General features: G+C 41.7%; 2 protein-coding genes across 9 annotated transcripts in view; both read left to right on the forward strand.

The window, feature by feature from the left end:
* The window catches only part of LOC133162406 (bifunctional heparan sulfate N-deacetylase/N-sulfotransferase 1-like), a 45763-nt gene extending 39234 nt beyond the window's left edge, over window positions 1-6529 (forward strand). For all 6 annotated transcript variants that reach the window (XM_061291572.1, XM_061291613.1, XM_061291598.1 and 3 more), the window contains 9 exons: window positions 499-627; window positions 1262-1444; window positions 1707-1803; window positions 2105-2228; window positions 3515-3689; window positions 3819-3989; window positions 4122-4231; window positions 4389-4491; window positions 4837-6529. In XM_061291572.1, coding sequence (XP_061147556.1) covers window positions 499-627; window positions 1262-1444; window positions 1707-1803; window positions 2105-2228; window positions 3515-3689; window positions 3819-3989; window positions 4122-4231; window positions 4389-4491; window positions 4837-4956 — 1212 coding nt within the window. In that variant the 3' untranslated portion in view covers window positions 4957-6529. The remainder of the gene's footprint in view (window positions 1-498; window positions 628-1261; window positions 1445-1706; window positions 1804-2104; window positions 2229-3514; window positions 3690-3818; window positions 3990-4121; window positions 4232-4388; window positions 4492-4836) is intronic.
* Window positions 6530-7429: 900 nt separating this feature from the next.
* LOC133162451 (H-2 class II histocompatibility antigen gamma chain-like) lies at window positions 7430-10482 on the forward strand. Of its 3 annotated transcripts, none has more exons than XM_061291668.1 (9): window positions 7430-7637; window positions 7722-7888; window positions 8400-8494; window positions 8636-8689; window positions 8767-8853; window positions 8931-9000; window positions 9220-9423; window positions 9512-9553; window positions 9639-10482. In XM_061291668.1, the coding sequence occupies exons 1-8, from the start codon at window positions 7558-7560 to the stop codon at window positions 9550-9552; spliced, it is 798 nt and encodes a 265-aa protein (XP_061147652.1). In that variant the 5' UTR covers window positions 7430-7557; the 3' UTR covers window position 9553; window positions 9639-10482. The 3 variants fall into 3 exon arrangements, with proteins under 3 accessions (XP_061147652.1, XP_061147645.1, XP_061147658.1); XM_061291661.1 differs by having other exon boundaries at window positions 7433-7637; window positions 8633-8689; XM_061291674.1 differs by lacking the exon at window positions 9512-9553 and having other exon boundaries at window positions 7435-7637; window positions 8633-8689.
* The last annotated feature ends 929 nt before the right edge of the window (window positions 10483-11411 follow it).

The raw sequence follows: 11411 nt of genomic DNA on the forward strand, positions 1-11411 counted from the left end.
TTGAGCAGAATAAATTGCGTTCAAAAGGAACAAAAAAATAATCTTATCGACTTCTCTCCCCGGATGACTTTCATGGCTGATGGAAAACTGTGCAGCCTCAGTCCAGTTTCTTTGTAGTCTTGGCATTCAGCGGGTCTGTGTGGTCTCTGCACTGTCCTCCCCGTCCGTCCTTGACATAGTCTGAAAGTACTCGTCTCCCTCGCTTAGCGATGATTGATATTCAGTTCCCCAGACACTTCAAAGTGTAAACGCAATCGCATCAATTTCCATATAGACGTGGACGTGAATAAGCGGTTTGCTTTGGCCAGATGAGCTGCATAATATGGACGTTACTGGGAGCAAACAATGTATGGGCTAAGTGCCAGGAGTGTGCGCTGCACGGCTCCTCGTCTCAGCGGAGGGCTGACGATGTGTGTTTTTAGCATTTGGTATGTGCATGTGTGGTTTTTAATTTCATTTCCGCCTTTTGGTTTGATGACTCTGCGTGTGTTCTCACAGGTGCTGCCCAGGCAGACGTGCGGTCTTTTCACACACACCATCTTCTATAAAGACTACCCAGGCAGCCCCAATGAGCTGGACAAAATCATCAACGGGGGAGAACTCTTCCTCACGGTTCTGCTGAACCCAGTAAGTCCAAACACAGCCTTTGTCTGATACATATAGCTCAAATAACTGCTGATGTTCATCTGAATTTAAGTCAGGGGCGGACCGATGACTCGTCGATGAGTCATGCAGCGCCATCTCTTTGTGCTTTGCCTTGAGATCTTTGTTGCTTTATTCCAAATGTTACCGATATTCCTCCCTGTTCCACGCAACTATACATACTGGTTATCTTTCCCCAATCCCGCAAATATTAACTGCTTGTACTAAAAGTTGCAGTAGCAGCTGCATATTTGATGTTTTACTGTCTCTATCGCGTCCCAGCTGTTTGGCGTTCTCCAGCCATACGTCATGCTAAAAATGAATTCCACTCTGTGTCCTTGTGGTGTCTCGTCCAGTATTGGGGGCTCTCTGACCACAATTGATTTCATTTTATCTCCAAGCAAAGTATTATGCGGCGATCGTGTTGACTATTGAATATTGTGTTTTAAAATCTACTTTAGTGTCAGAGCTCGTAAAAGTTCATCACTTTTTCCATTGTATCATCCTTTTATTAGAGTCCAAGTGTTTTGTCACTTTGGCCGTTCCTTTCAATCCTCAACAATTGTTCTTCATCATGCTGTTTAAGCTTAAATTCTGACAGCAGCTTCTCTCCCAATAGATCAGCATCTTCATGACCCATTTGTCCAACTACGGAAATGACCGTCTTGGCCTGTACACTTTTAAAAGCCTAATGATGTTTGTCAAGACCTGGACAAATCTAAAAATGCAGACCCTCCCACCAGTGCAGCTGGCCCAGAAATACTTCAGCCTGTTCCCATCTGAGAGAGATCCACTCTGGCAGGTAAGGACACAATACTAATTTGAGATTGTTTTCTAATTTTGTCTTTATAAAGCCACTTTTGACTTTCACTTATGCTTTAGCAGTCTTACTCAAATGATATTTGTAAGCAGTTTTGTTTTAAATTGGTTACATTCAGTCACAAACAATTTGATAGTTGATTGGAAGGCAGCTTTTACATATTCAATTCCATTTCATTATTGTTATTTGACTTCATTTTCTTTTTTTATTTATGTATGCGTCCTATTGTGTTTTATTGTTACAGGATCCATGTGAAGACAAAAGGCATAAAGACATCTGGTCCAAGGAAAAAACGTGTGACCGCTTTCCCAAGCTACTTGTCATTGGGCCTCAGAAGACAGGTGAGAAGCTGTACTTCATCCCCCCCTGCTGGCTGCAAGGAAATTGATGCTGTGCCATCTAGTTGGTTAGCCCTAAAAGCACCAGAGTAGCTCTCAAGAAATTAGATATTGCTTCTTCAATGGGCGCCGGTTTGTTATTCAGGATTTTCTGCTCAGTTATGCAGTTTCCACGAAACGAGTGTCAGTCTTCACTGTACGAGGTACAAAGTAATTGGATTTGTCCTTGCTTAATCCTCTTTTCTTGCTCTTTTTTTCTCCCTCCCTGCTGTCAACTGCATTCTGTCTCTTTCTGGCCTCTCAGGCACAACAGCGCTCTACCTGTTCCTTAGCATGCACCCCGACCTGACCAGTAACTACCCCAGCAAGGAGACTTTTGAAGAGATCCAGTTCTTCAATGGTCACAACTATCACAGAGGCATTGATTGGTAAGAAAGCACACTGAGGCCACAATTCAAAGTCATAGATTGTTCACCTACCTATTTGCTGTTTTGTGCTCTTTCTGAAATGCCCAAAGGTGCCACAAGATGGCGCCAAACCCCCATTTCGTAGTGAAGTAGTCGTACTTGTGGCTCCTTGGTTCCAAGGAGCTATGATTAAATGACATATCTCGACTTCGAGGCGAGCTTGATAAGTCGGAGACGAGCTAAATTTAGCTAAGGAGGCGGAAGATGTTTCAAGTGTCGTTGCTGCAGTTACACGCACACTTTGGATGCATTCCAAAAGAATCCTGTCATTTGTCAGCAACTTTTTTTTTAGCTCTGTCATTGCCAGTTCCCCCTATTGTCAGCCATTGTTTTTTATTATTCTGATTATTTATATTGACCGATCTTTCAATTTACACAGAATAAAGTTTTAGCTTTTTCCATTCTTTTTTAATTAGCAGCAGAACACGGTTTGATTTCAACATGAACATCTATTACGGACCAAAAAGTGCGGATAACAAGCTTTTTGTGAAAACGAAAATGTCAAGCAAAACCAGGATTTTGGGAAGCATTGTCGTATAGTGTCAAATATATATGTTACAGACGAGTTCAACAATTTAACATTGGCCCCTGCTCAGCTAAATTCATTGATTATAAACCCCGAAAAGTGCCTGTATAACCATATTGAAGAATATTGACAATATGTAAAATACAAATGCCTGCTTCTGAAATGATGAACCTTTGGCTATCTTTAAATATGTTCTTTTGAATATAAGAACGGACATTCCACAGCCTAGTCACGTCAAATGTATTATGCCACCAACCAGGATAATTTGATCGCAACCAAAATCATTCATTCAGTCCAACATAATTTGGAAGACAGCAGGTCGGCGATTCTGAGTAAATGTTTAAATTTCACTGAGAAAATAATCTAAAGCAACAGACTAATATTCCTGGGGGAAAATTTCTGCAAACGGTGCATTAGAAATGTAAATTCATACCAGCGACGATCACAACAAACACACTCATTAATGAACGATACCCCCGAGCTCGTTGATATTAATATGATCTGCCCGTAGCCACGCATGCACGCAGAATCTCAAAAGGTTGAATGAGAACAGCGTCGAAGAGATTTCAGGATTTGAAAAGCCTTTCTCTCTCCCATCGTGATGCTTCGTGCGGGCGTCAAACCATGTGTGCAGAGAACAACTGCAGCCATATCCACGGAAAGCAAATTACACCTGACCAACTGTGACCGCCATTAAATCTGAGTGTTTGTGTGCTGTCAGGTATATGGAGTACTTCCCCCTGCCCTCCAATGCTAGCTCTGACTACTACTTTGAGAAAAGTGCCAACTACTTTGATTCTGACGTGACTGCTCAGAGGGCCGCAGTGCTCCTGCCCAAAGCCAAAATCATCGCCATCCTCATCAACCCAGCCGACAGAGCATACTCTTGGTACCAGGTGGGTAATCCCGAAGAGCCCGCGCCTCATTAGAGCCAGTAGACATTTCAACACCTGAGCAGCTTTTGCTTCTATGACAAACATTGTGGCATCTTTGCGCAACTTCTAATGAAACAATACATTTCACAGCACCAAAGAGCCCACGATGATCCGGTTGCATTGAAACACTCATTTCATAATGTCATCACTGCCGGCCCCGACAGTCCGGCCAGTCTCCGGGTCCTCCAGAATCGATGTTTGGTGCCGGGCCGGTACGCTAATCACCTGGAGCGCTGGCTCAACTACTACCATTCCAGCCAGGTATGTATTGAGTCAGGCAGCCAGAGTGAAAAGAACCCGCTCCCTTTTTTCCCCCTCCTTTTTTAAGCATCATGATGGTGCGCTTGAAGAGATGAATTTTCTCCTCTAAAATGTTTGCGTCATCTTCCCCAGCTGTTGGTCTTGGATGGGGAGATGCTGAAAACTGAGCCCGCCTCCGTTATGGATAAAATCCAAAAGTTCCTAGGCTTAACTAACGTCATCAACTACCACAAGATTCTAACGTGAGTATGCACCTTCTTTACCTTCTCTGTGGAACCTCAAAGACAGAATCCAACCCTTTTCTGGAATGCTGATCAATTGCCGCCATTTATTGTCTTCCAACTGTAGGCCATATTCATGGTTGAATGTAATACTTGATGTGTTTTTTGTCTGATGCAGATTTGATCCCAAAAAGGGGTACTGGTGCCAGCTGTTAGAGGGTGGGAAGACAAAGTGTCTGGGGAAGAGTAAAGGACGCCGGTATCCTGACATGGACCCCGAGGTATGACCATTTCAATTGAATGGTTCATCGGATCTACATATTATGCTAGTCTATATGGCGGAAGCCACACAAAACAACTTTACAGGTTTTGAAATTCGGTCCACACAAAAGGCCCACCTTATTAAAAGGCGCACCTTTGTTTCTTTTGAGAAATTTAAGTGCGGCTTTATGGTGCGGAAAATACGGTGCACATGGATGTGCACGCATGCATTATCCATAGCAGACTCCACAATGTATTAGCGTACCCAAACATGACATTGGTTATAGAATGTTCAAAATGTCTTCAAGATTTAGGCAGAGTCCCATTTCATTTATTTACAAATCCACTATCCCCGTCTCTTTCAGTCGTTGACGTTCCTCATGGATTACTACAGGGATCGTAACATTGAGCTGTCAAAGCTGCTGTACAGGATGGGCCAACCGCTCCCCAGCTGGCTCAGAGAGGAGATGGTCCACACCAGGTAGCAGCCCAACCAGGGAGAGCATAGTAGTCCAGCACGTTCGACACGCCTCTGCGCCACCACCACCACCACGCACTTTCAAGGAGAACTTTACTTGATAATGAAGTGATGATGGGATGTCCAGCTGAAAGTCAAAGCGTAACAACATTCTGTGATGGTCCATGAAGTGTAGTACACAAATGGGCTGGTGAGCAAGAGGATTCACAAATGGGGCGCTCGTCTCTCTGAGCTCCCGTGAACCTTTCAGTACGACGAATCAGGACCTCAAAATCCTGAGGAGGAAGCGGAATGATGAGGAGATACCTCTCTTGCTCGCTCACCCCCGTCTCCCACCGTGGTCGAACCGTCTCTCCCACGCATGAACTGGAAAGAAAAGAGCAACTATGTGCTGCGTGCGAAGGCTGAGTTTCAGGTTCAGTCTTCACCGTTTCAGTTCTGGAATCCAGCGTCAACGTGCTGCTGTGTAAAGCACAGAACTTTACGCTGAAGGACAAAAAACACATTTGTTGTAAATGCCTTTTGAAACACAAGGACGTTTGGACATCTGGCTGCATGTTGTAGCCTTTTTTGATAGGCCTTGCTAGAATCTTGGAATTTCATTCACAAATGCCAGGACATAATCTCCATGGACTATTACCATTAAATGTTTATTTTATTTTTTTGTTTGTTTTATTTTGTTTTGATTTGCTCAGACATTGTTCTGTAGTCGTGATACTTATAGAATGTACCGAAACGAAACAACAGATTCCTTCTTCAGGCCGAATGCAGAGACGTCAAACTGCTGCGTGCCGTCACTTGACCACTGAATGGGCGAAGCGGGGAGTGATGGATTTATGTCGAAAGCACAATATTTAACGGTACTCAACATACGTCTAACTGGATATAGCACACGAGCATTTGGTTAACAAGTCCAGTCTGTGAAGATCATAAGCTAGCTCTCTGTCAGCGACTCAGTGTAAAGAATAAGGTTTCCCACGCTTTTCTTTTAATTTCTTCTATTTCATGTCATAAATTAGTCCGCGACGGAGTGTGAAAAGATGCCTCCTTGGAAAATGTGTCAAGTCGTCAAGGCAAACCTTCTCACAATAGGCTCAGCGGCACTGCACCCGACATAAATGTTTTGTTTTGGGGTTTGAAGGTGTTATCATTGCAACTAGATGTCAAAAACAGAAAACAAAAAGCTGCTCTTACTGCAATAGTTTTGTACAAGGATCTGATGTAAGAAAAAAAAAAAAATGCACACAGCAGTCGTTTCTGTTTCTTGACTGTAAATGTACATAGCTGGCTCCCCTTTGGTCGACCTAAATTATTTGAATGTGTTTGGCCCTCCATTGGTGTGCAACGTCAGTGCTGTAGGGAAATTGAACGCAATTGTTTCCTCCAGTGTCCTCTCACTGCCAACTGTTGTCTCCATAAAAAGTATTAACGTGATAACACATAACAGCAATGATGGTACTAATAATATCCTGGACTGTATGATAAAGATTTGTAATTGTTGTCAATAATTTTTACAGTGTAACTAATATTGTCGGTGCTTTTTAATTTGCAAATAAAACACCACTGTATTTTTCACAATAGGGATGTTTCCCCCCTCCCCCTGCTGCACTTTTTCACTTATTGCTGTGGAATTCACTTTTAGTATTAGATTGCAGGAGCTGGAAAAAAAAGTGGTGAGAAAGGCCCATCCCATTCCTTCCCCAAATGAGTTTAAAAAAAAACAAAAACAAATTTGACAGCTAAACTTTAAGATTGTACTGTATACAGTATAATAAAGATATAAGTCGCAGAAAGTGCATATATGAAGTTTTAAATAAAGCTTTAATGTGGGATTTCAGAAATCTAGCATCTGGACCTAAAAGTGTTTATTGGAACACGTATTTTTAGTTTTTGTCGTGATTGTCATGATAAAATGCTGATAACACAGGAGGTACACACATATTTTGTTCATTATGGTGTTGGGCCGTTTTTTTTTTTTTATTATTAGTTTGTGCTATATGTGAGTTCTGTCACTAGTACAAGATGTACTTATTAAGATTAGGTCATGATGTTGAACCTAATTTAAGATTTTATTTTAGATAATTAATTGGTTTAAATAGTTGGGAGAGATTGCTAGAAGTCCAGATTGTACCTCATCTTTTGTCCAGTCATTGATGATAGGTTCCAGCTCACCCAAGAATGGGGATAAACACTAATGGATGGATGAGAAAAGCCGGCCCAAAAAACTTGGGCGAACTCCAAATGAGGAAATAAAACCAACATTTAATGTAATCGCAAAAACGCAGGCCTTACATTCCCAAATAACTTGCTAGTCGTTAAAACGTGCTTTTTCATCAATATGCTGTTAGTATTAATTTTTACAGCAAATTCGGCTGAGATGAATCGAGGGGCTAGGAAACAGGGGATTTCCAGCCTCTACCAACAAGACCAATCACAGCTTCGCTATTACTAAGGCCGCCTACGTCTTTTTTTTTTTTTTTGCCCCATATGGACCTGTCTGCCTCCTATTTCCCTATCTTGGGAGGTATTTTTACAGGAAAGCTTTATTGTTGACGTATTGTGGGTGCAGTAGTGCAACAGGAAGAAACTTGCAGCAAAACAAAGCCAAATGGAGAAGACTGGTGAAAACACTCCGATGCAAAGGACAGACAGTGCTGAACCGCTGGTTGGTGGGGCAAGATACAGAGGGTGAGTACTGGTACCTGTTCCATTTCTCCTCCATAAAGCCCATTTCTACTCCATAAAGATGAAATCTCCTTCGCCCCCTCTCAGGCGCCCCACTGGCTACGCCCTGAAGGTGGCAAGTCTGACGATACTGGCATGTCTGTTGGTGGCCAGCCAGGTGTTTGTGGCCATCATGGTGTTTAGCCAAAAGCAGCAGATCCATACGCTGCAGAAGGACTTTGACGGGCTCAGCAGGCAGCTACATGCAGCTCAAGGTCAAATATGGAAGCACATTGCAGGGCACATACAGACAAACAAACATTCACATCGATGGATAATTTAGCATGTTTGTGGAATGTGGGAGGAAGCCTAAGTGATTGATGATTTATAAATCATTTGCAGCAGAGAAATAACTTAAAATGAGTTGGCCAAAAATAGCGCACCGGTTGGGAATCAGATTTACGTGGTTTGCATGGTCTACCTGAACAACAAACCTGAATTGATACCACTCATTTTTTGTACTGGTACTTTTTTGCAATTCGGCATATTGCTGGGGCGGGGGGGAAGCCGTGCATGCGTCAAGCTTTTTATTTATCACTTTTGGAAAATAATCTGTACATGGAAATCGAGACGTAAATCTAGATCCAATTTGACTTACGTTTCCCAACTCTAATTAATTCACTGGATTTGATTGCAACAACATTCTTAGGTCAAAGTATCAGTTTCTAACTTGTGCCGACAGTTTCCCGCTTCAAGTTGCGCTCAGTTTCTAACTTGTCCCGACAGTTGCCCCATTCAAGTTGCGCCAGCCAATGAACCACTTCCCACAGATGCAGGCATTTGCAGATCTAGACTCAGTGGCGACCAAGGCACCTGTGAAAGTAAGGTCTACCCCTCCCTCTCTGAAATCCAATATAATAGAAAGGAATAAAAGCTCAGAACTTGAGGCGTATTATGTTGTAACCTACAGTATTATTGAAAATGACTAATGTTACAACAATCCTTTCCTGTCTTTCCAGCAGGAAGAGAAGAAGATGGAATCCATTGGCGTGGATGAGATGCTTGGTCTCATGGAGGTAATTTGTACTCAGGATTTAATCCATCCACCCCCCACGTTCTAATTTTAACTAAGAAAATGAGGTAATCATTTTAGGAGAACTTTGAGATGCCCAAATTCAATGACACTGTGCTGGGTAACCTGAAGAGCCTGAAGAAACAGCTGAATCAGAGTAACTGGAAGGTGAATCAGCCGTGTTAAAAAACATAGACCGCAAAACGTGCACAAATAGTTTATTCACTGACTGATTCTTTTTGTAGAGCTTTGAATCTTGGTTGCGCAACTGGATCATCTTCCACATGTCCCAACAGAAGCCTCCAACTCCTACAGGTGAGCAACACTACTCCAACTTTCTCCGCAAAGAATCTTCACTCCAGCATGTGAGGATTTAGCAGTCGAATGTCTTCACGAATAGTCGAGCAAAGGCCAAAAGTCCTCAATCAGTGTGAAACTGGACACAGTCCTCCATCAACATGCCCTGTCTGCATTAGACTCAACAGACAAACTTTATATTTTAGCATTGTTGTTTTTTTTTTATCTTCCATTTAGGATCCTCCACAAAGACCAAATGTCAAATCCGCGCAGAGGTTAAAAGCAGCCAACTGGATCCATTCCGTCCTGTGTGTGACTTGAAGGGTCGATATGAAGCCATTCAGTGCTGGCACGTCATCGGCGTTTGCTGGTGCGTGGATGTTGACAGTGGTGCCGCCATCGAGGGCACCTTCACAAAAGGCCGCCCCAAATGCGAGACAGGTACTGTAGATGATTATTTTAGGACTCGTAAATCAATGTGAGAAATGCAATCAGTTGAAATAGATCTTTTTTATCCTGCTCACTTTAGCTAATGATGATGATGATCCCATTATTGAAGACCTTGTATAGTGTAATCAACACGTTTACTACATTGTTACTTTTCAATATAATATTTTAATATAGTCTGTATAATGTTTTCTTCCCCCCTTTTACAGGTTGAAGAAGGGAAGGCAAGAGCTGCTTATTTCTTCATCTTCATCTGACACATCACTTCATATACTGTAATGAAACTAGCTTACTGCTGTAGTGGGGATACATATATAATTGCTTGTTACGCATTTTGGCTTTTTGGGGTTCTCCACTCCGTTTTCATCTCATGTCCCCCATGGTTGGTTTCATTAGGACAACAATCTCCCCCCTCCACTTTCACCACATAGGGTGACAAAACTCTACGGTTAAACAAAGGACTAATGTTCCTCTTTCGTTGGGACGGACATGGAGCTTGCTTAGCACATGCTACAACTACTGGATTTACTCCAAACATTTTAAGAATTTGCACTTTGTAGTCAGAATTTTAATCAACCCCCTTCCTGAAATCATATCGCCAACTCAGCAAAGCAGACAAATCCTTCAAGCCAGACAGATACTATTTGCGGATCACGTTAAGACTAAAGTCACGTGTTTTGTTGTACATTTATAAGCCTGAATAGTGCTGGGAGCAGATAACTACTTGTCTAAGTGCTCAGCAATCTTTGCACGCTGTAAATAATGACATCTTTGCTTAACATAAAAGAAGGAGTAATTTTCAGTCCATGTTTGTAACTTTTCGTCACCTAGGGTGACATGTTTTCAATGATGGCTGAATTGAAATTCTTAAAAATACTACGTGTGGAAATAGCTACATCTTTGTTTCTTTGCTGAACTATGCTACATCTTGGCCAGGACTCATTGCAAAGAAAAAACATTTCTAGTTGGTTAAATATTCTAAAATACAAAAGTCTTCATAAATGTGAATGCCAACACTAAAGTCAATAAAGAATTTAACATTTTGAAATTCAAGTTGTTTATTTAATTTGTTAGCCTACAAATGTTATTGTACAGCACTTCACCTTTTGTACAGTGGTCTCTTTAAATAGCCTGCACTGACACTGTTAATGTAAGACTTACCCCGGGTGTGAAATGAACCCATTTTAGTTTCCACTTTTTATTTCTTTAAGCCATATCATTGACAGTCACCTAGAGATAAAGCAACTACATTGCAGTTTTGAAACAAGACAGAAATGATGTACAATCAGAATTGTCCTCTACTTTTACCACCGCCTTTTCCAATTATTTAAAGCAAATTACTGTACACTTTACCCATGATGGCTGAACTGACTGTACCTTAGTCTTATATTAAATTCAACTTTTATTTTACATCTTAGTAACTGTACACCTTGGGTGAAAGTAGATTCTGTGCCCTTAATAATTTAGCAGAGTGTAATATAATCCAGATCTGCTAGCGAAGCTGCAAACATAAGCGGAACATGGCCTCCATGGGTATAAAAGACCCTGTGAGTACTCATTCTTTTGTTGAAAAATAGCAGATTCTTTTTCTGTTAACTCTCCAGTGACCTATATTTCTTCTCCAGGTGATAATGAGGAATGGTGAAGGAGTGAAGGTAGGAATTGTACTAAATCCAATACCAGGTAAGGCTTCTTCTCACAATGTAACCCTACACTATTGGAAGCGCATTCGATTTGCTGCAGTATTGTGAAATAGTGATTCACGTACCTGCCTTACACTTCTAACGAGACAAGACATGAAGAGATGATACAGGGAAAACATAATGAAACAAAACTCAACAAAGTCAACGCAGCACAGAGCATAACAAATGCTCGCTATAAGAACAAACAATAAAAAATGGATGTATGCAGTTAGATTTCTGTGTGCATAATGTCTTTCCTCTCATAAGGTACAGAGTGCACGCTCATTAATAAGGATGGAC

Source organism: Syngnathus typhle, linkage group LG1 (genome assembly GCF_033458585.1).
Source record: "Syngnathus typhle isolate RoL2023-S1 ecotype Sweden linkage group LG1, RoL_Styp_1.0, whole genome shotgun sequence".
Lineage (NCBI taxonomy): Eukaryota > Metazoa > Chordata > Actinopteri > Syngnathiformes > Syngnathidae > Syngnathus > Syngnathus typhle.